The 27,623-nt window shown below is 41.4% G+C and overlaps 1 protein-coding gene across 2 annotated transcripts in view; it reads right to left on the bottom strand.

The window, feature by feature from the left end:
• Window positions 1-10,100: 10,100 nt before the first annotated feature.
• TTC7B (tetratricopeptide repeat domain 7B) overlaps window positions 10,101-27,623 on the bottom strand; it is a 163,181-nt gene continuing 145,658 nt past the window's right edge. For both annotated transcript variants that reach the window (XM_063440135.1, XM_063440136.1), the window contains one exon: window positions 10,101-12,342. In XM_063440135.1, the coding sequence (XP_063296205.1) occupies window positions 12,121-12,342 (222 nt within the window). In that variant the 3' untranslated portion in view covers window positions 10,101-12,120. The remainder of the gene's footprint in view (window positions 12,343-27,623) is intronic.

Here is a 27,623-nt window from a genome sequence, read left to right as displayed (position 1 = left end):
AGGCTTTCCATCGAGCCAGTGACGTTGGTCACCATCACTAAGAGCGTAAGATGGACACTTCAAATAAGTCCCTGGATGACTCTTATGTCAAGTCACATTGTACTTATTATAGGTGTAGGGTGTGTATAATGTATTGTTTATTGTTAAATGTTTGTGTGCTCTCCTGTCCGGCTAATGCTTGCAATCAACTAGGTGGATTTGGCTGTGGAACCTGTGCAGTGCCATCTGTTGGTTGCAAGGATCTTGAAATGGCTACCGTACCTGGATAGGTAGATTTGCATATTATGATTTCTGGGGGCAAGGGAGATATTTTAGTTAAGTTATTATCTTCCCCACCCCTTTATCAATATGTTATGAGTTCCTGTATGTTTTCCCATATGGTTTTGCTATTTGTATTTTAGTGAGGTTGTCACCATAAGTTAAATGTAATCTGCATATGGGTTGGTACTGAGAAAAAAAAGTTAAGTTGTGTGTGCTAGTTCCTTTTTGGAACTTTGTCTGCAGCTGGATTTGTTCAGGGATCCCAGTAACCTAGTTGTTGGACCTGCTGACTGCCTGTATGGTCCCTGTAGCCTGAGACAAGGTTAAAAAAGAAGAGCTGGACCTGAGAGCCACATGTGCCTTTTTGAAGGCAATACCTGATCACAATATAGGCAGAACTGTGGATACCTGCCTGGAAGGAGTGCTCCATAGGAATAGGCAGAGAGGATGATACCTGCCTGGAAAGAGAGAGCTGCAGACGGATCGGGTGGAAGAGTTCCTGAAAGCCTTGAGTCAAGCTTCGGAGCCTGGGGCTGAAGTGTTTAAGGATCCCTAAATGCGAATAGGAAGCGGACTTACGTGGAGGTACTCAGTTGGAGTATGGGAGCTCCATCACAGGGTATATATACACCCCGGTTGTCCTTATTTCCTTGGCCAGTCATGTTTTTTCATTAACCAAGTGTGCGTTTTTATAACTATTGATTTTCTGGTATCCGGCCATGGTTTGTTTGACATTTCCTGACCCTTTGATCTACATTTATTCCTAGTTTACATGCAGACATATTCCCTGTCACCAGCCCCAGCTGGGCCACTCTGACCTGTACTCCCTTCTGTTCTTTCAGACCCTCCATGCACCTTAATCCACCTCCTACACATTTTGGAGAAGATCAAGTCGAGTGTAGACTAGACTGTATTTTTTTTTTTTTTTTTTAAATCAAGTTGGGGTTGTATTATTGTTCCATAAACCTTATGCCTGTTACCATACTGCCCAAAGGTAGAGTTTATCCAGGCCATGGAGAAATATATCCAGGAGGCATTACAAAGCGTGGTCCTCTTTACCAGCTTTTCTGTCTCAATGAAAGAGACCCTGCATCGATTCTAGAGGCCTCAGCAAAATCTCCATTAAAACATTTTCCAATTCAAATCCTCACTAAGCTGTGTAACTGCCTGAAAGGATCAAAATGATTTACTAAATTAGATTTGAGAGGCGCAGAATTGGTCAGAATTCAGATGGGTTATGAGTGGAAAACCGCCTTCAATGCCTGTAGTGGTCACTATGAATACCAGGTCATGCTAATCGAGTTAAGCAATGTACATATTTCAGTATGTAAAGAATTAAAATAGAGCAATATCCTCAGATCCCCTTCAATATCAGAAGAGATCCTGAGCTTAAGAATCCCACATCGGCCCCTAAAGCCTCCCACTAGCAATGCCTATGGTTGTGCCAGTGTTGCTGGTCATGTCACTGGCTGTTCCCCTTTAGTCCTGCTCACCCCTGTTCTGATTTCACATGTCCCTGTGTTGGATGGTATGACCCACCTTTCTCTTCTAAAGCATGAACCCTGATCCCCAGGTGTGACGCCACACATTATGACTGCAGGTATACACTGCGTAACTACTTTTACAAAAAGTTGTTGGTTTCAAATAACACTGAATACAGTGGAGGTTCCATAGCAATTAATTATCTTAGCGGAATCCTTCATCACAGTATATTTTTGTTTGTTTTTTAGAAGGAGTGGGGGGAGGCTGGTAAATCACATCTAGCAGTATCTTTGGTATTTATTTATACACATGCAGATATTAACTCTGCTTCCAGGCTGCAGGACACAGTGTATATTTACCAATCTCTTCTCTCTTCATTCTCCCACCAACACGAGTCTGGAAATGAATCCATTCTTTAGCTGTGTAAATGGCTTACAATGAGGATAACATTGCCATATGAAGACAAAAAGCGACACTTTCTTGCATGCGTCCCTTCAGGGCCACCAGAGCTGGCAATAAAGAATCTCAGGCTGTTCAGTGGAAAAACCTACAGAGCACAGTGCCCGTGCATGCATCTGTCGCTGTCATTTCATACAATCGTGCCCCTGGCATTCTGGCTCTTGTCCAGGGATTTGTAGTTATGCCGCGGCTAGTTGGAAACACGCACTTTATTTCCCCCTGTTTTTATTCATTTTAATTCCCTGCTGGTAGGATTATAGGGGTTTAAACTATGGCCAAAATACCATAATTAGGTAAAAATCTGTAACCTTACTATTTTTGACATGAATTTTAAAACGTTTTTTTTTACCTCCCTGTTTTAGTGAACGAACATCTGCGATTATGAGCGGTGAACGTAATATACCTTTTTATACGCCAGCTAATGTATGGCTGTAAGAAGGCGCCCTCCTCGACTTTATTGCGCGCCAATAATTTGCGCAGTCCCTATCTAAGCCACTTAGCCTCTTGCTGATTTGCCTTAAATAATCCTCTGCAGTACAGACCTATATATTCATATAGTGCAGCTGTGACTATGAGATCCTCCGAGATTTCACCGTATGTTCGTTAAAAATAAAAACACAAAGCAAACTCCCCTCCGCTCCCCACCCAGTACGAAGCGAATGTAGGTCAGCGTGTGGACATGAGTCTTATTAAACCCCTCCGGCGTATTCATTAGGTCTGCAATAGTGCTGATCAGGACATTAAACACACAAGGTTACTCGTTCATCCTGTATATTACTACCTCCTTAAAAAAATGAGAAATTATACCGAGAAATATGTGATTTTCCAAACATACCTCACTGTAAAGCACTACTCGTCATCTTGGCACAATTACAGATGCATTGGCATTCCAGTTTCTCTCTGCCAACCTTTTGTCTTAATACACATTAACCCTCTAGATCAGTGTTATTCCCCCTTGTGTGCCTCTAGCCATGTCAGCTGTACCACAAACAGATTGGAGGCTAATGGGCTGTCTAGCATAGCACTTTATATAAGGTGCTTCAGGCCTTTGACTTATCAGTTCTTACTCTATCCAAGGTGCTTTACAAAACTCAAACTAATAATCCTGAGTATTCTTGAGGTATATATAACTCCACGGGCTGAGTTCCCTACTTCTTATATAACTATGTGTAATTATATATCCCTTAAATGAACAATCCAATCTACAGCTTAAATAAACAACTTAATACATCTATATTTATTTCTTTTAAATTGGAGTCTGTCTGCCTGTCTGTCTAGTATAATCTATCAGGGCTTGACAATTTTCTTTGAATGTAGGAGCCAGCTAAATAAAGTTAGGAGACATTAAAAAAAAAACAAAAAAAACCCAACAAACTAACAATGCTTTTGTTTTCAATGACAAAAATACAATTCTTAAAGGGACACTATAGTCACCAAAACCACTATAGCTTAATGGAATGGTTCTGGTGTCTATAGTCTGTCCCTGCAGGCTTTTCAATATAAACACGTATACACATTGCTGCCTAGTAACACCTAGCAGTCACTCAGATCGCCACTAGGGGTGCTTCCTAGACTAGTGCTGCACAGTGTGCAGCACCTATGGTCAGAGATTCCACGCTGTGCATGGAGGCGCTGAATGTTCCCCCATAGAGATGAATTGATTCAGGACATCTCTATAAAGAGCTGCTGATTGGTGCAGTGCGACGTTTTGCCCTGCATGCGCCATAGCTTCCCAATACTTTCCTATGGGAAAGCTTTGGATTGGCTGAGATCTTCAATATTGATGATCTCAGCCATGGAGGAGGGGCCAGCTGCGGCAAGTCCCGCACGGCATGGGAAAAAAGGGGAGTAAAACACCTAGTGGTTACCCAAACAGACAAACTTACTGATGACATACACTGATATTGACACACTCGCACACATTTTCTCATACACATACAAATTATGTTTTTATTTTTTTCTCCTAGTAATTTTATTACAGTTTCATTCCTTTGAATTAGCTTTAATGTATTTGTATTGTTACTTCACCGCCCTGCCAAACAGGCTGCCAATTGTTGTGAGTATCACTACCCAGCGGTAACTCTCGCTGCCTAGTCTCATAAATCAGTCCTCACTACATAATTGTCATACCCTTCTGACTGGCAGTGTTAGTGCCACTAAATGTCTGATATTTATCCACGCTCCTCTCAACTCTTGTGTGAAGCAAGCCTGGCTTGGCAGGAACAGTTTAAATTAGTATTTTTACATAGCTTGTTTGTTCAAGATGTCAATGTCTTATTATGATCAAAAATAAATAAAAAAAAGTGCAGGAAAAAAAAAGGCATTTCATGCATAGAAAGTGAATATTTTTTTTTTAATACATAATACATTTCAAATCTCGCTCTTGTATAAGTAAATTCACAAAAGTTGGCTAGCTGTTTAAGTAAATTCTCAGTTAAAATAAACCACAGACTGTATATTGTTCATAAAAACAATGCTCCTACAATCTTCAGTAATTGCGGGGAAGAGGTGGGTGGTTTGTATGTGTTTCTGTAGGAATAACAATCCAAGAAAAGTGATGTGACCATCAAAGCCAGGCGATGACGGTAGGTGTAGGTGTCTTCAAGGTGGATACTGATTGTTTGCCTGCAGGGTAGAATGACTGGACCTTGTCCACATCCCATTGTGACTTGTTAGGGCTCTGGCTTGTCAATGTGGTAGCCATTTTGGGTAAAGTCCCAAGACTGTAACAAAGGCATTGGCACCTCAAGGGTCAGTGTGATGCATTTCTTTGCCATTATGTTGAACACTTAGTTTGTGTCTAGGACCCAACTGATATGTGATAGCGTTGTCCCCCAAGAGCCTAGTAGTGAATCTTAGGGAGTGTTACCAAATAATAGTGTATGGTTAAACTCCACATAAAAAATGACATGTCCTTTAATAGTATAGGTTGGAAAGGGCTCTAACCGTAACCATTATTGCAGCTTTGTCTACCTCTGTGTGGAGCTGTACCAAAATGTCTCTGGGAATGTCAGCTGGTGCTCTAGTGGGTCTGGTTACTCGAAAGTGAGAGTCCACTGTAAGGGCTTTAGCCACAGAAAGGGGGTAACAAGAAAGCCCAAAGCCTCCTAAGCAATTGAGGTACCTCTCCTGTGGACACCTCTAATCTATAGATTCTGTCGCTGGCTGAAGTCCTCTATTTGGGCTAGTTTAGTCTCATTTAAGTATTGTATCTTCTGTAGCTGTGCCAAAGCATTATACCATATGTGCCAACATCCGTCTCAACTGCCTTCATTCGGCCTGCCAGTGCCAGCATATCCCCTCTCACCACTAAGAACAGTTTGCCAGAAGCTCCTGGAGGAACCTGCTTGCCAGCCTCTTGCCCACAGACTATGGGCCCTGCAGGGAAACTTGTAAATTTATACCAAACTTGACCGACCATTAGCACTGATTTCATGGAACGGTTTTGGGCATAGGACCATGTGCACGGTCAGTCAAAATTATGACTTCCATGAAAATTTCGAACCCCTGAACCAATCTAGGTGATTTTTGGATATGTTGGTCACCCAGATTGGGGCTATCAAGGGATGTAACTTTTATGGGGTTTTTATGTATTTTTAAAGCTATTTTTGGGGATTTGTAATATTGTATGTTTTTCTGTGCATGGCGATAATTAAGTTAGTTCAGTTCCTGACTCAATTATTTCTGGCACAGAGGAGGAGTTTGTAACTTGTAACTAGTTCCCTCTCAGGTCCAAGAGAGGGATTATCCTGTTTGTGTAGGAGTGTCAGAGGCATGCTTAACTGTGTCTGAAATTGTATAAAAGCAGGCCATCTGGCCAGATTAAAGTATTCCAGCTTGTACTCCCAGAACTATGTCTTGTCTGGTTACTGGGAGGGGAAAGGGCTACTCTTAAATCACTGTTCCAGGGTAGAGGATTCAACGGGGAAAGTCCTTGTAAGGACTAGAGTTCCCACTGAGTGTCATCCAGTGCCTGAGGGGGGAGGGTCTACAGCAAATTCCTCATTCGGTTTCAGGACCCCAGTCAATGGCGGAGGTTTGTCCCCTGTTCCAGCTAGGAAGCGGTCCATGGTGGAGGTACCTAGCCAGGGATACAGGGAGCTCCATTACAAACAGTGCCTTTATGTTGGACAGCAGGGCTTTTATATTTGCCTTCCTTCCTGGTATATGGTCATCGTCTGCCTGGGCACTTATGCCGGCTTCTGACAGATTTGGAATGCCATCAGGGTTATCTGAATTCCTGGTTTCTTCACACATCTTGACATAGGGAGGCCGCTGTATCTTTTGATGCCTAGTCTTGTTGTAGGTGGCTGTACTGCTGCAGGCTGTGAATGGTTTCCTCACCATCATCATCTTGGATACATGCTGTCTTCGAGTTTGGCGGAACAGGTCCCCGATATTGGGGGATTTAGCAAAGGAGCTAGTTTTTGCTGTCTAAGCGTTTCCTCATACTTGCCACAATAAGCACTGTTGAAAGCTAGTCTGTTTGTACAAACCGTGTCATAGTTTGCTTGGGTTGTAACGTTGCACACCCGCATTGCATGTCACGGTGGTTTCAACTTGTTGCATGTTGCATTCTTACTCCTGTGAGGACTATTGCAGCTTGACTCCTTTTTGGATGTGATTTGAAATTAGTTACCTTCATCTTATGTCTTTAGAAGGACGTTTGTATTTATTACTACCAGATACCGGTGTGATTTATCACATACTCATTTCCATTATGGCTGAATAGTGCATTCTGGGTATAATATTGATGTTCAAATATTTACATTCTGTATCTGATGGGAGTATTTGTATGTGCTGCACATGCAGTGGGGTCCAATAACCTGTTGTATTGTGCTTTATTTTATATAGTCTAACCAGAGCTGTGTTTGTTTATAACACCTTAACAATCTCTAATTCGTATTCAAACAAGCTTTTTGTGCATTATATTCTGTTCTCATAGCAGATTCTGTTTGTTTTCCCTTTGTCATTTGTTTTATTTTAAATGTTTATCAAGAAACCGTCACAGCATTTGCCCTTTCTTCCACAATGATACGCAAGGGATGTTTTCCTCCAGGAGAAAATACCAGCCTTAGAGCACAACAGGCAGTGAGCAGATCCAGAGATAGATCCAGAGGATATTACACAGGGAGACAGTCGTACTGCTAATTATTAATTGCATTCATGTTATTTGTGTCCTACCAGTCTCACTTATAATATCAACAAGTGATGTCACCAAGAGACAAACAAGGTTACTGCAGGCACACACACGCTAAGCCGACAGAATAAAAAGATGTAGTACGAAGGATGACTTCCAGCGGTAATAATTAAAGAAACATAAGAGGTTATTCACTAAACAGAGAATTCAAAGTGAATTTCAAATTCAAAGTCAAAGTAGCTGAACCCCGGGCAGCCAATGGAAAATAAGTAGAACAAAGATTCCATCTCCCGTTGGCTGCATACAGGGCGTGGCTTCAACTCAATATTACCGTTTAAAAAAACAAACCAAAATAGTTTATTAAACCCCCCCTCCCCCCACAAAATTGCATAATTTAGGTTTAAAGGGACGCTTTGGTGTATAGCTCATGCCACTGCCATCAAGCTTGGTGCAAGGATTGGCTGCACAGACAAATATGCATTTTGCTACCACCCCTGTCCCATACATTCACCTATGTGTTTCTTACCCTCACTTTTGAATTTCTAACAGGGACTCCCTTTAGTATATTTTATCCCCCCTTGAGTGTCTTATACCCCACTTTGTAAGTCACTAACTCCCCCCAGCCCCTTTGTGTTTCTTTTCTCCCTACCTCAGCCAAATGTATCCATCTCCCCACCCCAGTCCCTTAGTGTCTCTTTCTCTCGCCTTAGCCCCCAGTAACTTTGTGTCACACTTTAAACCCTTTCAAGACCCTTTGTGCGTCATTTTCTCCATCCCACCCTTGGGTGTCACTTATTTATGTTGTAGCGTGGCTGTGCGGACTGCGGTAGAGCATCTTCTGTATTCTGTAGTCTGTCTGACTAGAAGCTGTTTGCTGCTCCTAGTCTGTTGCGGACTTCCTAATGTTAATTCTGTGCAAAAATAATACCCATCATCCGTGCACACTGCTCTCTGGTGACGGATAGAATACGTTTCTCGCTTTGCAGGCAGTGCTAGGAGCCTGCAACGGTATGTCTAAATCTCCCCACACTCTGTCCTCCCTGCATTTACTTAATTAGCACGTTTTCTTTCGTTCATTTAAATATATATATATATTTTTTTTTGCTTACTCCTCTCCCTCTTCCTTCCCTTGACCACTCCCTCCCCCTGGCTCAGAGCACATGCAGGCGCTGTGAGCCAGAAAAATGGTTCAATTAAATACTTCTTTATGAATAACGCTAGATAAAAATGGTTGGTGTAACCCTTTAACTCCTAAATGGCAGAGAATTTAGCAGGGGCATGATCCATACACCGAAACCACTTCAAGCTCTGAATATACTTGTAAGGCAATTTTTCAAAATATGTTATGACTGCAATTTGGATTTTATTTCTCAACTTTTCTTGTTTTGTGAATAAGCCCCAATATTTGCAATACTTTATATTTATTTTTTTTCCTGGACGTCTGCCTTCTTTCTGTTACTATTATGTTTTGGTTTTTTATTTTATTTTTTAGTTTATATCTTTGGGAAAGGTGAGCTAAAGCCATAAATAAGAATTTGTCAGGAACTTAAAAAAGAACTGGATAATTACCCTATGTGTTAAACCCAATAATACTAGAGTTATGCAATTGTCTTTGTTAATGTAAAACACTAACCACATTCCCAAACCTCGTTTCATACATGAAGATGTATGATCTTGATGGGGGTGTCTGCCAGTGGCAGTAGGATGAGATGAGAAGCATAATTTTCTCTGGTTATCATGAACTGTCACAGGTGGCAATATAGTCAATGGGAAACTGCCACTTTCTGTTTCAGGCATACACAGATCTTTGTGAATGTTCCTTCTTCCTATGCAGGTAATACTGATGGATGTTGCAGGGATATATAGAGTAGGTGTGTAAAGTTCTGAGTTTCTTGCTCAATCATTTGTAGTTACTAGTCCTCGGCGCAGCTTGTGGTTTGCACCTCCTGTGGGGGTTGCAGATCACTGTAAACACACCTTTTCTGAAAGAGAGGGAGCACTGACCGGGATCTCCACTGCTGGGGCTGCAGACCACAAACTCCCGTGGATGCAATGAAAAGGTACAGGTCTGGTCAGGGAGGTCTTTTGGCTCCAGCCAACTTGTGCAGTGAGGTGCTAGAGTGGGTGCACCAGGCAAATAAATAAATGATTAAAATGTAGCTTGGTAATAGTATAGCTGTTTATGGAAAATGAAGTTGCCAGGAGCTCAAGACGTGTAGAATAAAATGACAGAGCTAAGGAGTGAAATGTTTGAGTCAGTACAGATCTACCTTACCCCTATCCCACTGAGTGCTACCTTGCAAGCTTTCATGTCCCCAAATTTTTTTGGAGTTATTGGACCGTCATTGGCCAGCCAAAAATAAGAATTCTAGGTGGCTATGGTTAATTCTGTGCATGTTTGGCATCTGTCAATAACAGACAGCCAATGGCAGCTAAGATCCCTCTCCATGCTGTCCATATCTTCCAATTAGCAAGCCATCACTGACAGAATGGAAAAATACACATAGTGGCAGAGTATCAGCTGACCCTCTCAGCAGATGATTTGCTCTAAGCTGTGATGTCAAACTCTGCTATAACAGTCTGACTTCTTACCTGTAGAACAGTCCCACAGCCACTACAGAAAGCTCTAGTGGTTATGGCACTTTGTGTTCCTTTAATCCAAACTAACATGGAAAAGGCTGGATTTTGCATAAAATAAATTTTACTTTTCAAATTGTAATCTCTTCAGGTTTTTAAAAAAGACAAAACAAATCAATGCTGCTTTAAAAAAATCATTTTATTGACATCAGAATATGTAAATACCGTATATTCATATAACACCAGGAATGTCAGAACATAACTTCAATCTGTTTTGTACAATATCTTCCTTGATAAATAAACTCTCTGAATTCACATAAAAAATTAAATACAACAAATAATCTGGCATTTTCTTGTAACAGACGCACATATGCAAAATATAAATGTCTCTTCTGTGCCTTTTTCTTTAACAATGGTTGAGTTCGGGGTAACCAACTTGGGCTAGCTGGGCATTAAATGAGAACAGTTGCCGCAGTCCCGAAAGCTGGCTGTCACTAGGAACATGCTTGGATTCTCTACCCCACTCCTAGAGATTCCCACAAGGCACTGCAGTCAGATGTTTCTAAATATGCAGCCGATGGACCGTTGTGGGCCAGAATGGAGTATTCTCCAAACGCGCTGCTCACAACTTGGTTGTTAACTAGGTTTGCTAATCATGCATTGTCACCTATAGTTTATGGTAGCACCCAGGTTGCTATTGAGAGGGGAGGTCGATACTGCTCTGGCAAAATGACTAGGCCTTTTTAAAAGGGACATCTGCAGTGGTGTCAAACTGTGTTGCCCCAGAAAAATAGGTGATTAGTCTGATCTCCTGCAAACATAGCGATCAAGGATACAGTTCCAGCAGGGGAGATGAAATGACTGTACGCTGATAAATCATCTTTGTCAATGTCCCAGTTCTGTAACTACAAGGGATGTCCTATGCACACACAACATTTCACAGCTATTAAGGTTGTTTTGGCACTATGGGATGCAGTTTGGCTTTAAAGTTTTAAACTTGTCGGCTACACCACAAAAAGATATATTTAAGTTTCTGGGCATCATCCAGGTTTATTTAGTGTTCAACCCCAGTACACTTGGTTACCTACCATCGGGTAGATCGATGATCTTTAGTGTCACAACCACCATATATAGAGTCCCCCATTTGCCAGGCCTCGAGAGCCACAGGCTTGGATTCTTTGATATCCTGTTTAAGCCGAGGTGGGCCAATCAAAATGACATACTCATTAACTTGCCATACTTTAAAAAGGACATCCATAAGGGGGATCTGTATGTGTTCCTTGTGGTCGGCCACATAGCTCCAGGACCTCTCAAAAAAATAATTGTTCTTTATTCATTAGATACACAAGTAACCTGTAGATTGACCTATTTAGGCCAGGATTTGAAAAGCTGCTACTGATCCTCACCAATTCCACAGCTGAATGTTGCCCATCTCCTCTTTTATTATCATCCCACGTAACCCTTACAGTTCTAATCAACTGATACCATTACCCTATCTACATATGCCCCCACTCCCCCCCCCATGGATAGAAAGCAGGGACTGTTATATCCCCAGCTCTAAGAACATCACATTGGCTAGAAGTCTTACCAGTATAGATCCCTGGGAGTTTTTGTGAACAATGAACTAAATCTCAATAGGATGGTTTAGGCCAGCCACAGAAGGGTTGGCCAAACCCAACATATTTTCAAGGAAACCTATCTGGGTTTTCAAGCTACTATGCAGGAAGTAAAAAGCAATGTGCTGTATTAGCATCTATTGATGCTAATCAAGGGAACAATTAAGTGTTTTTCTTCCTGCAGTATATGATTTTTCACATGCACAGAGCACACATACAGCATGGAGAGATGGCAAGTTTCCAGAACAACATGTACTCATACTAGTAGCTATAACTACTCCCAGGAAAACCTTTCAATATATAATGAAGAGGAGGCTTCCCTGGAGTAAATATATATTTTAAAGTTCTGTCTTGTAGCTACTTCCCTGACCAAGGAAAGCTGATGGAAGTCTAGAGCCCATCCACTGTGGGTAACGGAATCTTGAACAGCAAGAATGAAATGTTCCTAAACTGACTGCTTTCTTATCTCTCTCCCATGGATCTACATGCATTGTTCTTCTATCCTCAGTGCTGTATTAAACCTTTTAAAGTTCTCAGGGGCTGTGCTATGGATGTACATTATTAACCAGCAGATTTAAGGTCTGCTCACAATATCCTTGGGATGATGGTGAAAGGTACGATTGGACTGCTAGCCTCCAACTCCAGGGCTGTCAGGAAGCACTCTGTGGCTGCATCGTCATTGCCTTGGGCTTGAAGGACCTCACCGAGGCTGTTCCAGACATCGTGGGCTGTTGAATTAACCTGTACGGCATCACGCAGGATTTTTTCTGCCAGGCTGAACCGACCAAGGTGGTGAAGGATGAGGCTCTAAAAACCAAAAGAAAAAACAAAAAATTGCTAAATAAATGCACCTGGTTACAACTTTGTCTACCAAAATGAAATTCACCTTGCAATGACATGGTCATATTGATCTAATAGACACATGATTGGTAACAAATCTCTACTTTGACAATCCACAACACAGCAAATCATATTCTATCACCATGCAAGGCTTGCTTTAAGTGTAGATGTTAGTTGATTAAGGAATCACGTTTTTGCCACTTATTACCTGAGCTTCTAACTTGGTAAATGTAGCATAAAAGCAGAATCAAGCTAACCAGGGTGCAAAGAATGAACAAATGAAAAAAGGTAAGCATTGGGTCAGATATTGGATAACTGAAGGTGCATAGATATCCCCGTGGGAGTGGGAAAGGTAGGCAAGTGATTATTTAAAAAAATACAATGTATATGAATTTAAAAAAAAATAAAAGTATATTATAACAAAGTTTATATTAAGATATTACATTTACTTTATTCCTTTAATTAAAAATTCATTAAAAAATAGCTCTTCTACAAATCTGTGAGTTTTGAGACAGACCTCTTTGAAGTATATTTGTTTTACTGTAAAAATTGTGGCAGGCTGAAATTCCAGTTGTCCCAATAATGTAATGCACTGTGGTTGTACCAGGTTCTGAGCCTGTATTGCACCTTTCCAAAAGAAATAAAAATAAAAAAAAGACAGCCAAGTAATCAGGGAGAAAAAAATCCCCAAACAACCAACCAAAAAATAACCGCCCATACTCTGCACAATGAATGTTAAAAATATCAGATTGAGTGGAGATCTTGCAGGAGATACAGTTTGAGAAAACTCAGTCTAGGTCAGGCATAGGCAACCTTTGGCACTCCAGATGTTTTGAACTACAACTCCCATGATGCTTTGCCAGCATTATGGGTGTAAGAGCATTATGGGGGATGTAGTCCATAACATCTGGAGTGCCGAAGGATGCCTACCCCTGGTCTAGGTTATACATATGCATTTAGATCACTGAGATTTGTGTAGTAAGAATGCGGTGGTGCATTCTAAGTACAATTCCTGCACTAGACATTCAGTTTGAAGGTTTCCCAGAGGACAATAAAAGATTAAAGGAACACTATAGTCACCTAAATTACTTTAGCTAAATAAAGCAGTTTTAGTGTATAGATCATTCCCCTGCAATTTCACTGCTCAATTCACTGTAATTTAGGAGTTAAATCACTTTGTTTCTGTTTATGCAGCCCTAGCCACACCTCCCCTGGCAGAGCCTGCATGAGCCTGCATGAAAAGAAAACTGGTTTCACTTTCAAACAGATGTAATTTACCTTAAGTAATTGTATCTCAATCTCTAAATTGAACTTTAATCACATACAGGAGGCTCTTGCAGGGTCTAGCAAGCTGTTAACACAGCAGGGGATAAGAAAATCTTAATTAAACAGAAATTGCAATAAAGAAAGCCTAAATAGGGCTCTCTTTACAGGAAGTGTTTATGGAAGGCTGTGAAAGTCACATGCAGGGAGGTGTGACTAGGGTTCATAAACAAAAGGAATTTAACTCCTAAATGGCAGAGGATTGAGCAGTGAGGCTGCAGGGGCATGTTCTATACACCAAAACTGCTTCATTAAGCTAAAGTTGTTCAGGTGACTATAGTGTCCCTTTAAAGTATTTCACATTCAGTTTAAACGTATACAGTCTTTTTTTTCTAGTTTTTTTTCTTTCTAGTTATGAACAGAACGCTCTCTGAATGTGGATAATATGAGATCTCCCTTCTAACATCTGCAGGTTGATGACTGAGACTTATCAAAGTGTCACCAACACGTTAACATCTAATTTGTAACAAAATTTACTAAATCTGCTTCTTCTGCACCATAACTGCTATTTTTTTATTTCTGGCAATGCAAGCAATTTAGTGATCTTTTTGCTACTTTTTCTCTGTTTTGTTTCTCCCCCCCCCCCCCACTCTAACTGTGGTGGTCTTCTGAAATGACAATTTCTGAAAAAACTGGCATAATTTTGTATTAAGAAAATAGTACATTTTTAGATCACTTTAAAAAACATGATAAAAATAATGATAGTATTTAACTTTTCATAAGACCCTGATAAATATCCTCCTTAGTATCCAATCTTTGGATTCTCTCTGATCCACAAAACTGGATAAGTTAATCACTGTTACTTTAAGAGATCAAGTGCTGGAATTGTGAAACCATTAATAGATGAAAGGCTCAGAAGCTGTAATCTAGGGCAGTGACATTCAACCCTTTTCATCTTTTGATGAGGAGAGGGTGGTGTTAGACTTCCTTGTGCTGGGCGTCTGGACTCTATTAAAAAAACAAAACAAAACAAAAATCTTAAAATAATACTGAACATGCACACGGACTGGAAGATGGAAAAACCTGCTCCGGAGTAGTCTTTTAAATTCTGCTATAAACAGACAATCATGGAAAAGTTAAAATACCCAAGTGGACTCTTAAGGAAAAAAGATGATGCGCTTATTTTGTCTTGGAAAACGAGAAAATGTGGCCGGACATTAATAGGGGCAAACTATTTCCATGTTTTCACATATCATATAAAGAGTCGCCAGCACTATTACAACAAAGTGACTAAAGATGTCTGCCGTAGATCCATCTCGAACTACCATGATTCTACAAACTTTGGAAAGTAAGAAGATGATGAAACCCTCTAACAGTGCTTTACTGTTGCTTCGGGATGTGTGTGGCATGCTGTTCAGTGGAAAGATAGATTCCTTGCACGGTACTTCATGTAAACGGTGGAAGTGTTGGACACTGTAATTTATAAATGTTTCACAGACCAGATCTTCATTCAGATCTGGATACTCCGAGAGCATGACGTCAAGCTTCTGAAGTAGAACGGTTAAGGAATTTCAATTATTAAATGCGGTGAAAGCCAACTATAACACGTTTTGTCAGCAGCAATGACATACCAGCGTACGCCTTCAAGAGGATATATTTAGTCGTTCTATGGAAATGTAACTTTTTCAGCATTGCCGCAAAGGAAAAAAACACAAAACCCACAAGATTAAACACAGGTGATGTGAAGTTATATTATGAGACGGAACGGCCTATTTATTGAAACCCATCTACTACACAACCTCCCCTACATCAGATCCGAGATTCTTGGAAGATGTCATAATCTTTAACAAGCACTTTATGGTTTTATTTTGAGAGGGTGCTTCAGTACATTCTGGTGAAGTTACCAGACTGGTGCACTTCTCAATTCTCTTACTCGTAGTTTCTCACAAATGACTACATTTTGCATTTACTGTACGGTAAATGGTCTTTTAGTACAAGTCTTCTAACCTTCTTGAACAACTTCATAACGTGTAAAACCAGATACTCACTTTTTCTTCTTCTTTTCAATAGGCCTGTGAACTGGCCGTTTTAATGGTGATATTTTGTAGACTCTCTCACACCTCCTTTGCTTCCTTGTTTTTCACAATAAATTGTATCTGTGTGTGTGTAATCTGCAGTGCATAAAAAAGTACCTACATGCTTCAGCCAAAATAAGTAAAAATATATGTAATAGTCTATTTGCCTATTTGAAGCAATGTATTTTGGGAAGTTGTGCCTCTATGTCCTACAGATATATAATCTAAAATCTTACATTCAATTGGGCTAAACTATATATTTATTATATATATATTTATAAGGACTTAGTCTAGCGCAGTGGATAGATGAACTTGTCTTTTCCTGTTTTTTTATTTACTTACTTGACTGGCACAAAAAAAAAGTTTAACCTCTAGATGGGATGGCACTTTGAATCACATATCGTGATTTTGATAAATAAGATCCATTCATTCCTCTTTGACGCATAGAGGATGCTTGATGGCGTTAGTTTTACATTAATGGGGTTACTGTGTCGGGAAAGGGGGCGGGGGACTGCAGTGAACCATGCCCATAATCCTTATGTTATGAATTTTAAAGTGGGTGCACCTTTAATGGGTGTGGATTTAAAAATGAAAGTCCTGTATGATAAATGGTTTGTGGAACCCATTAGATTAAATAATTCAATTTAATAGATGTGGCTGGTAACTGTTCTTAATCACTAAATACTGCTGTAGAAAAATAAATTATACGCCAGGATAAACCGTAGAGTTAAAGCACTCATCCTATTGCTCCAGGGAATGATGTCTTCTCCCTCTGTAGCACAGCTGCCATGTTACAAAGGCTGCAGGACCAGCTTTTATGGAGCAATATGAGTTTGAGTGGGATTCTGGCAGCCATAATACTACCAGAATAATCTACACGGACACTAAGCTCGGCAGCCAGCATACCTTGCATTCACTCCTGCTTGAGAACCCAGTATGTCCCCTTTAAGCCAATATTCTGCGTGCTAGACATTTTATTAGACGTAGAAGTCATTGATACAGGTTCACATTACCAAATTCCAGTCTCTGTGCTCTAATCGCTAAAGTTCCTAGTCTTATTGCTACAACAGGTTTTACAAGCTGCTACCATACTCGTGCTAGAGGATTTGCTGTTTTAGCTAGTTTAACAGCCAAAACGGAGGAAAACCCAAAATCAGATTTTTTTGGTTAAACAGCAGATTATACATAAGCACTGTTCAGCAGATAATGCAGAAACTCAGGCAGGAGATCATAGGCTATTTTATATATCCTTCAACCTGTATGCAAGGCCACAAAATCTTTATCAGAAAGCCTTTCGCCTGTATATTTAATCTGAGCGTATCTAATATCAATGTAGGCAAATCCAGAGAGCCACCTGACTCTAAGCACAGGTAAATCAATCATGACACCTGACATATTGTTTTTACATGCACTAATTAAATAATATAAAAAAAACAAAAAACATGACAAGCACTACAGCCCGCTGTAGTTGTTATGGTGCCAGGACTGCCCTGGTGTCCTCTCTGGGTAAGTAGTCAAACTTTTTGAGAGTACTTTGGCTAGTCTAGGGGTGCGCTGGTCGCATCCTCCCATAGAGCAGGAGCAAAATTAGCCAACATCGTTTGGCTTGGTTCAGTGCTGCAGCCTCTATCCCAGGTATATTGTAAACTACTCTAAACGTGTTTGACTACATGTCCCGGGAGGGGCACCCGGGCGCTCTTGGCACCACAACCGCAGCAGCAATCTGAAGTGGTTATGGTGTTTTGAGTGTTCCATTTAGAATACTAGTGCAAAACATTTTCTACCAGGTGCATTAAACACTAGTTTATTCACTAGACAACAGCTTTAAAGAGGAACTGTCCCATTACTGAGGAGACTGTTATAAAACAGATTCCTGTTTGCGCAGGCAGTTTGCATCAGAGCTACTCTGAGCACTGTTTTCTCATGCTTCCAAGTGCGAATGCATGTTCACAGAGGGAATCACGGAACATGTTACATTTGCATAGTATGCCAGGCTGCACCAAATTAACTTTGTGTTATTATGTGTACCCTGATGGGAGTGCCCTCTTTCAGCAGGATAATGCACCCTGCCACACTGAAAACATTGTTCAGGAATGGTTTGAGGAACATGACGGAGAGCTCAAAATGTTGCCTTGGCCTCTAAATTCCCCTGATCTCAATCCGACTGAACATTTGTTGAGATGTGACAAGAAATCCGATCAATGGACGCCCCACCTTGCAACTTTCAGAACTTAAAGGATCTGTTGATAAAATTGTGGTGCCAGACACCACAGGACCAGTTCAGATGTCGTGTGAAGTTCATGCCTCAACGCATTATAGCGGTTTTAGCAGCACGATGGTGACCTACACCATATTAGGCAAGTGATGTTAATGTTGTGGATGGTCAGTGTATATATTGGCTTTGTTCACCTGTTAATGCAGAGAGATTGCCACTGCAGTGTGTTTTTAAGATTTTTATGATCAGATGAGTTTTTATTGGGGATAATTTGTACTTACTACCCCTGTTTTATTTATGTGTCTTAATCCTTTGAGTCAAAAGGAGGGTCAAACAGCCAGGGTCAGTATAGTGGCAGGACCTGTCTTTTCTCTGTCACTAACCGGTTAAACAGGTGAATTATAATAGCTGGGGTTTGCCTGGGGCCGTACTGTCATCTGCCAGATGCTTTCTGTAATAAAGCGCCCTCCCTGCTTGACAGTCAGTCGGTAAACCTCCCCAGCCTAGCAACGGACTTCTCTCCTTTTACCAAACAACAAGGCTAGCCCTGGCTGTACAATCGGGATTGATTTCACTGACAAACCTCTGTGTCTTAGCATTGCCTGCCGGGCTGAATTCCTGGCTGAGGAGTGGGACAGTGACACTGGCTGTTTGTCCGTTCATTGTAGTATTCAAACAAAGGCAGAGAGTGAAATTCGATATTACTGTATAGATGTATTTGTGCGTGTCCTGGGCTGAATGATTTGTGCAGCCCCTAGCACTGAAATGGTTAATTCCATATGTGACAACACATGTCAGTGCTAAGCATGGAGAATGGCAGGAGAGTGAGTGATGAGTGTAATGTCAGCAAGACTTGATGAAACATTTGAATTGATGTCCCTAATAATAAGGCATTGGTGGCTCGGTTCAATGTCTCTAGCATTAACCGCTTTTATTGAGCTCATTCATCTTTAGCAATCATTTGGAAAAATAACTGTGTGGTGTTCTGATGGTCTGAAATTGCACAATTTGACACCCTGCACATATATTGCCCCTTATTTAACTGCTATCAAGACATTCTGCAGAGCTGTGTAACCATAATCAAATCACAAATATCAGAACTCAGCTGAAGGGATCATAAGGGCCCACCACAGCCCAACCGATACAAGTTGGTCACCTAGGTGCCTACTTAAATATACAAACCAAACGCAATGTATTCAAATTCTACGTACTTAATTTCAATAGAACTGGCTTATTCAACAGCATCATTAGTACGTTAAAATGATGGGTGCAATTGAAAGTGATAGTTTGTTTATGCTTTTTAGTACTGTGCTGAGTATTTTATAAAGTGGTAACATTTTAACAGATGGTCTCCTACAATTTTGGTTTCGCTTATTGGCATAGCATTACAGGCCCTTTCATTTTAAAAGGCAATCCACCATACTTCACTCATGTTGCCCATGAGGGCCAAAACCATTGTGTGGGTTGGCTCTCTCTCATGCCGAAAGGAACCTGTTGGCATTTTGGAACTATTCTGTCCCTGGTTCTCTCTGTACTGGTACATGTGTCCTAAAACATGGCTTACTCTCTTAAAGGGGAAAATGTCTTGTTAATTGTAACTATTGCGATTCTTACACTGTAGGTGTGAAAACGCCATTCAGGTCTCTGGCCCCCTCCCCTCTCTGCGAAAAAGGTAGTTTACACACATTTTTCCTAGCAGAGTGGCTGGACCTGCCCACACTCCGCCTCCTTGGCTGAGATAATACATTTTATTTATCTCAATTTGATGATCTATAATAAAGCATTAGGAGGCTAATGCCGCGCTCCCCCAATCAGCATCTCAGTGGAGACACCAAACGTAGGTTCCGCACACTGTGGAGCACTGACCCAGGAAGCACCTTTAGTGGCAGTCTGAGTGACTGCCACTGGAGGTGTTACTAGGCAGCAATGTAAACCTTAAAATGCTTGCAGGGACTGACTATACTCACCAGAACAAAGACATTAAGCTGTAGTTGTTCTGGTGACTATAGCGTACATAAGGACACAACTTCGGGAATAAAATGGAAACATGACGGAATATTTCAGTCATGTGTCCTTAAGGGGTTAAATTATGTGGTGTGGAATACCTACGCAGTGAGCAACAGTTGTTGGACCTTCCTCAGGCTTCTCCTACCATTAAAATTCCTATAATTAGATGTATGAAGGCAACTGTATATTAAAAAGTTGTCACGCTTCTGAAATAGTGTTTTCAATCCTAAACGTAGTATTTCACTTGATTGTTGCTCTGCGGTGAATCTCCTGTGTACAGTGTTTACTGACAATATGTTTGTTCAGATGGAAATCTAAATGAGGATGTGAGTTTGCTGTTTGAGAAGCAGGTCATCCTCTAACATGCTACAGTCTCTTTGATGACGCGAGCATGGTGGAGATTTGCCTTGCAGTCTTACAGAGATAATGTCGTCTGCATTAAAAATATTATTTTAGGTCAGATGTTGCATGTACTTTAATGTAACCTGCAGCTATAAAATGCTTTGTCTGATGCTTTTACATAAAACCCATTCAATATCTTTCATCCATTAAAGAGCATCTATAACCCTTTAGTAACCAGAGAGAAGGACTATTGGTAAATAGTGTCAAGCAAGGCACAGCTTTACACAGGGGCCCATCACTCTCCATACTTCTCAACACTCATATTTACAATGTTCAAGATTTGCAAATCATAGCCCTGTCTCAAAGGGGGAGCTATGAGTAGTGGGTGTCCCAGTAGCACGAAGAACTGGCCAACTGCTGCTCTCTGTGCCAACTGAGGGAAACCATACTGGTATGGAAATAAACCCCAATGATAGTGGCTATGCTTAACTCCATGTGCCCCCTGGGTCCAAAGGAACCAAGGAGGGCGAGTAGGGAAATATTTTTTTATTATTTATAGTGCGCCAAAATATGAACCATTTAGACAAACATGTTAACATGATAGATCTACAGTGTTTGCCCCCTTGGATGTACAGATCACAAAGTTTATCTGTTTCTAGTCTTTTCTCTAGCTAAATCCCTGATGTTCCAGTGCTAAATAGGTCAGATCTATCAAACTCTTTGATTTACTCTGCAGTAAATATCAGAAATATTGTAAAATTGGTCAATACTAAACATGTCCCTGCGATGTTAACACACCTTTGCTAAGGTCAGATGAGGGCAAATGTGAGCTAACTAAACCGAACATCTGCACGGTTCCATGTTTTATATTGCAGTGTTTTTTATTAATTACACAGTAATCTGATTAGACTAGATTTCTGGCGCCCATCCTTTATCAAATAGGAGCAAGGGAACCTAACCATGCAGACTCCTGCTGGGATCTAAAGCTAGAAACCAATGGATTTTTTTTTTTTAACTTTAATGTTAATGAATAGAGACAAGAACCAGACAGGTCTCCATTGTGTAAATGTTTACTCTTTTTCAATGCCCAGGCTCTGTAATTACAATGCTAAGCACTCCTGAATTCCCATCATTACTTCCCAAATATTTCCATAGCTGGGTTGCCATTAGATAGGGTTACAGAGGGCCCCGTCTCATGGTAGGAGTCATTTACCGTATATACTCGAGTATAAGCCGACCCGAATATAAGCCGAGGCCCCTAATTTTATCCAAAAAAACTGGGAAAACTTATTGACTCGAGTATAAGACTAGGGTGGGAAATGCAGCAGCTACTGGTAAATTTCTAAATAAAATTAGATCCTAAAAAAAATATATTAATTGAATATTTATTTACAGTGTGTGTATAATGAATGCAGTGTGTGCGTATGTGTGTGTGTATGAGTGCAGCGTGTGTGTGTATGAGTGCAGCGTGTGTGTATATGAATGCAGTGTGTGTGTGCATGAATGCAGTGTGTGCAGGGCCGGTGCAAGGATATTTGCCGCCGTAGGCAAAAAAAATTTTGCCGCCCCCTCCCCCCCCCATATGTCCTGACTTCCCCTCCTCCTCCCTCAGTGGTCCTTACCTCCCCACCCCCGTGTTCCTTCACCCCCCCCCCCAGTGGTCCTGACTCACCCCCCCCCAGTGGTCCTGACTCACCCCCCCCCTAGTGGTCCTTACCCTCCCCCCCCTAGTGGTCCTTACCCTCCCCTCCCCTAGTGGTCCTTACTTCCCCCTCCCCTCCCATAGTGGTCCTTATCCCCCCCCATCCCTCCCATAGTGGTCCATATACCCCCCCCCTCCCTCCCATAATGGTCCTTATACCCCCCTCCCTCCCATAGTGGTCCTTATACCCCCCTCCCTCCCATAGTGGTCCATATACCCCCCACCCCTCCCTCCCATAGTGGTCCTTATACCCCCCTCCCTCCCATAGTGGTCCTTATACCCCCCTCCCTCCCATAGTGGTCCTTATCCCACCCCCTCCCATAGTGGTCCTTATACCCCCCCTCCCTCCCATAGTGGTCCTTATACCCCCCCTCCCTCCCATAGTGGTCCTTATACCCCCCCTCCCTCCCATAGTGGTCCTTATAACCCCCCCCCCCCCCCTCCCATAGTGGTCCTTATCCCCCTTTTTTTTGTTATTAATTTTTTTTATTATTATTATTATTTTTTTTAATTTTATTTATATATTTATTTTTTTTCGTCCCCCCTCCCTGCTTGATATATGGCAGGGAGGGGGCTCCTTCCCTGGTGGTCCAGTGGCATTGGCAGTTCAGTGGGGGGGAGAGGGGGGCTGGCAGAGCTGTAACTTACCTGTTCTGCAGCTCCTGTCAGCTCTCTCCTCCTCCGCGCGGTCTGTGCAGCTCCTTCTATCAGCTCACACTGTAAGTCTCGCGAGAGCCGCGGCTCTCGCGAGACTTACACTGGGAGCTGACCGAGGTGCTGAACGGACGGCGCAGAGGAGGAGAGAGCTGACAGGAGCTGCAGAACAGGTAAGTTACAGCTCTGCCAGCCCCCCTCTCCCCCGGTCTGTATTATGGCAATGCAAATTGCCATAATACAGACAGTGACTCGAGTATAAGCCGAGTTGGGGTTTTTCAGCCCAAAAAATGGGCTGAAAAACTCGGCTTATACTCGAGTATATACGGTATATACCACATGTGTTGTAACCGCAATGGATAGTGATTGAGTGTTACACATTATGGTAATAAGGAACAACGTTTTATGAACATATTTTATAGGTTTTGTTTTTTATAGGGACAGTCATTCCACGAGTCTGGAGACAGCATCTAATACAGTTCTCAGTAAATCTCTCCAAGTGGTATTTATGAATATGTTAATGCAAAACCTTTATTATTTACAAAAGGTGTGGATGACTGTCACTCTAAGGCAGGCTTCCCCAAACTCCGGCCCTCCAGTTGTTGCTGAACTACAATGACCATGATTCTATGAATGAAATAGGCTGAGCTTCATGGGAGTTGTAGTTCAGCAACATCTGGAGGGCCATTTGGGGAAGCATGCTCTAAGGCCTCCTCTAACTGCTATTGTTACACAAGCTGGTGCACTTAGGGACAGCAGAACGGGACCTTCCAAAAGCCCTGGACGCTGCCTCTTTCAACCACCATTCCCTGCTCCCTGCTGCTGTGCATCAGAGAGGGTAAAATTCGGCATTTATGTAAAACTGTGATACAGCACCAACTCGCAGTCATAAAAAGGGCTGTGAGCTTTAAAAATGGATACCTTCAATATTTGTCAAAAAGTGGGGAAAGAAATAGAAGAGTTTAAAATGAAAGTTCCACCAATGAGAACCATTATACCAAATGAAATCCTGCCGGGGAGAATACTTTTACAAGAAATGTCCATTAGAATTAACAGGAGGAGGTGACCTTGTTCATATTTTAGGAAGAAAGAGTAGAATGAACTTTTAAATGAAAAACATTAGCACCTCAAGGTTTAAATGGTTTCCAATTGAAATCGACACTTGTATTTGGACAAGTAAGGCATGCAGTTAACCCCTAAAGCTGATGTTCTTTAAGGATTTGTAGCGTCTTTGGGCACGGTTATCAGCTTAGTATGAAACTATTTGGCAAAAGCTGTCACCCTTTCCGCTGCGGTTCATCCATATTTGCCATCCAACAATTGACGGCAGTGGAAAGCAGTGTGTGCTGGGGTGGAGTAGCTCAATTTTCTCAGCTTATAATTGCCATCCAAATTTTTTGTTAAACCACTAAATAATTTGACACTACATGCGTTGTAACCACTACAAGGAATAGAAGTTAGTGGTGCCTAGACAGTCCCTTTTAAAGGACTTATTATTATTTTACTTTTTTATTATGGGGAGGGTCACTTCCTGCAATTGCATAATATAGGTTTCTCAGATAGTAATATAATTTTTTTTGTTATTGTCTATTTGTACAGGACAGTATAGATGACGTTTTATGCTAATCTACACAGATCATAGAAGGTTGTATTTTTTTTCTTCCTAATTACACTTAAATTATGTATCTGTTACCGGTCCTTGGACAGTGAGTGCTTCATGCCTGTTTAGAAATCCATAAAATAGGCCCACTGATTTACACAGAACTCTTAGGGTTTCTACCTGTCTGGTATTTTACTGGCACAGACAGTATTTGAGGCTGCCTTGTCGGTGCCGATATTGCAGCCATGCTGGCAATACAAATGCTGGTATTTTTCTCAGTATAAACAGAGATTACGATGGAATACAAGCACTGGCCAGTAGGGGGTTGCTGTGTGTTGAGAGAGGCAGGGATAGGAACTTCCAGCATATCTCTACTTACTGATCCGCAGGGGAGCAGCTATAGAGAGTCCAGACAGCAACTCCCAGCCTGCAGAGACAGACTACAGCTCAGGGAACTGAGGGATGGGGGAAAGGCTGCAAGGAGACATGGGTGCACTGGGAGATATGGGTACACTAAGGGACATTGGGAGACATTATGATACAGACACTTGTGGACACAGCGACACTGAGATATTAGGAACACAGTGTCCCCATGTCTCCCAGCCAGTGTCCCGGGTGTCTGTGTCTCCCAGAGACTTTGGTGTCCCCTAGTCTCACAGTGACCCTAGTGTCCCCACATGCAGGGAGGTGTGACTAGGGTTCATAAACAAAGGGATTTAACTCCTAAATGGCAGAGGATTGAGCAGTGAGGCTGCAGGGGCATGTTCTATACACCAAAACTGCTTCATTAAGCTAAAGTTGTTCAGGTGACTATAGTGTCCCTTTAAGTATGGAAACTTAAGAGGGATGTATGGGAACAAAACTTGTGTGGACTGTCTGACAATGAATATAGTTAAAGAGACACTAGAGTCACCAGAACAACTACAGCTTATTGAATTTGTTCTGGTGAGTAGAATCATCATCGTCAGGCCTTTTGCTGTCAACACTGTCTTTTCAGTGAAAATGCAGTCTTTAATGTAAAGCCTAGGGAGTTACTTCACTGGCCACTCCATAGATGGCTGTTAGAGATCTTTCCTGGGTCATGGCTGCCTAAAATGCATCCAAACATTCAGTATCTCCTCCCTCTGCATGCTGACACTGAACTTTTCTCATAGAGATTCAATTCATCTCTATGAGCAAATGCCGATTGGCATGGGCTGTGTTTGAATTGTGCAGGCTCTGCCCCTGATCTGTCAGTCTCAGCCAATCCTATGGGGAAGCACAGTGATTGGATCAGGCTACCACTTCTGATGATGTCAGAAGACTACTTGTTTTTCTTTAGGCAAACAGCATGCAGAGTTACAGCTCCAGGCTTGAATACAGTAAGATTTTGCTATATTTATGGAGGCATGAGGGGCCCAGGGGGGCTAAATGGTGGTTTTAACAATATAGGGTCAGGAATACATGTTTGTGTCCCTGACCCTATAAAGAGATTTTAACGTGGACAAACATACTTCTTACATATGATGCCAAATGTATTTCAATTGCATTGGTGACCAAAGTATGCATGGAGATACTTTAAAGAACACTGCACACAAAATGCATATAACAGGTTGCAGCTTGATAATTATGCAGTATTCTTCATCATATTAAAATCTCTTTACTTTTGCTAAAAATGAAAGAGAAAACGTTATTTTGCTGTTTTCTGCAGTGTAACGGCCCCCCCACCACACGCCAACTGTTTCCAAAGGAGTACATCTAATAAGAAGGGTTCTAAGTACGTGTTCTGCTCAACCAATGAGAGATCAGTGTAAGCTGATCTGATTCCGCTATACAGCATATCACTGTCCTCCTATTTGCCCCATTTCTCCCGACTTTGATTTCATACCGATAAGAAGAGGTTAGTGATTAGCTATGGGTCAGAGTCAACTCACACCGATCTCTCATTTTATAAAGTCGACTATTTACCTTCCAAATAGGGACACATGGTAAGGGAATGGAGTTATGCTGCAAAATATTTAAACAAACCTAGAGAGATTTGAACAGGGAGAAGCACACAACATGAAGCCAATTTTTTTTTTAATCAAATGCTTTTAAGTTGTGCTGGTGCCCAAAAAGGAATGTTCCACTCCATTAAAATTACAGAGGTGTGTGGCGGTGCCAAGACTAAATAGGCAGGACATCCCTGCTGGCATACGTTCATAGGAACTGGATTGTGACGACAGCAACATGTAACATAAAGTAGGCATAAACACTTCCTAAATGGCTAGACAAAATGGGCACTCATATAGAGGTCTTAATTATTGTATAAGCTTCTGTCTGATTAATCAATTTGTGTGCCTAGAGATTAAACAAACCACATCATAGCTGGCTTTTAAAGGGTTAATACTATTGTTCAACAATTACCCTTTGTACCAAAGCTAAGGGCCAGCAACATTGGCAGGGAAGGAAATGGTGACAGACTGTGAAAGCTTTGTGAGCTCCAGCTAATGATGTTATTGCACAGAGAAGTGACAATGCCAGCATTAGTGACAAAGCCCCTAAATTAGCACCTTTACAATGCAGAATGCTAGCTTATACATGAATACGAGTGAAGTTTGAGTGTATCTTTCATGGTAAAGGAATTATTACAGCGAAGAGCATTACCAAGTGTTCGACCATTCTATTTTTATTGGCATAGTGCCAACTTAGATACCATTGCACTATAAATACCTTTCTCACAAAACTTTAATATGAACTCTGGTCATTGACACTAATTTGGCTCACCACGGGCCACTCACAGACCTTCTCGGAGGTCTTGGATATCCAGAAATATGACCCTTACCCCATGAGATTTTCCAACATGCTCTCTTGTCACCCTTAGGGATAATCAGGTAAGGAAAAACCTGAATGAATAATTCATTAGCACCTAGATGGGAAAGACATCTTGTCCTTCTAAATAAAAGGTGAAGAGGGAATGGATCAATTAAATTCTTAATGACCCATAACCACCATGTCCTTGAACAGACCCATTCCAACAGGCAGAGGTCGGGAGTCAGAGCCAGATACTCCTTACTTCAGGAGAATATCCAAACTAAAACGACTGCAATTCTTTCCCTCCTACTTACCATAACATACAAAACCATGGCACTAGTATTTGGAAAGGTAGAACACAATAAAACGTTATGCCTTCTCTAGTGTTAACCAGTTTGTGAATAGCTGGGTTCAGAAAGAGAACTCCGATAAATAGAAAATAAACACACTTTGAAGGATAACTTTAGGAATGCACCACAAGTTAGTGGCTTTCTTTTTTTGTACAACCATAATTGTAGCTGTTTATTTTTATTTGTTAGATCCAACCCCTAAGATAGGAAAGACAGTGCTAAGTACTTGTGTCTAGTTGAAACAACTGTGAAGGACACTTTCCAAGTG

The sequence above is a fragment of the Pelobates fuscus genome, chromosome 13 (assembly GCF_036172605.1).
Source record: "Pelobates fuscus isolate aPelFus1 chromosome 13, aPelFus1.pri, whole genome shotgun sequence".
NCBI classification, from domain to species: domain Eukaryota; kingdom Metazoa; phylum Chordata; class Amphibia; order Anura; family Pelobatidae; genus Pelobates; species Pelobates fuscus.
This window is presented reverse-complemented; position numbering and strand designations above follow the sequence as displayed.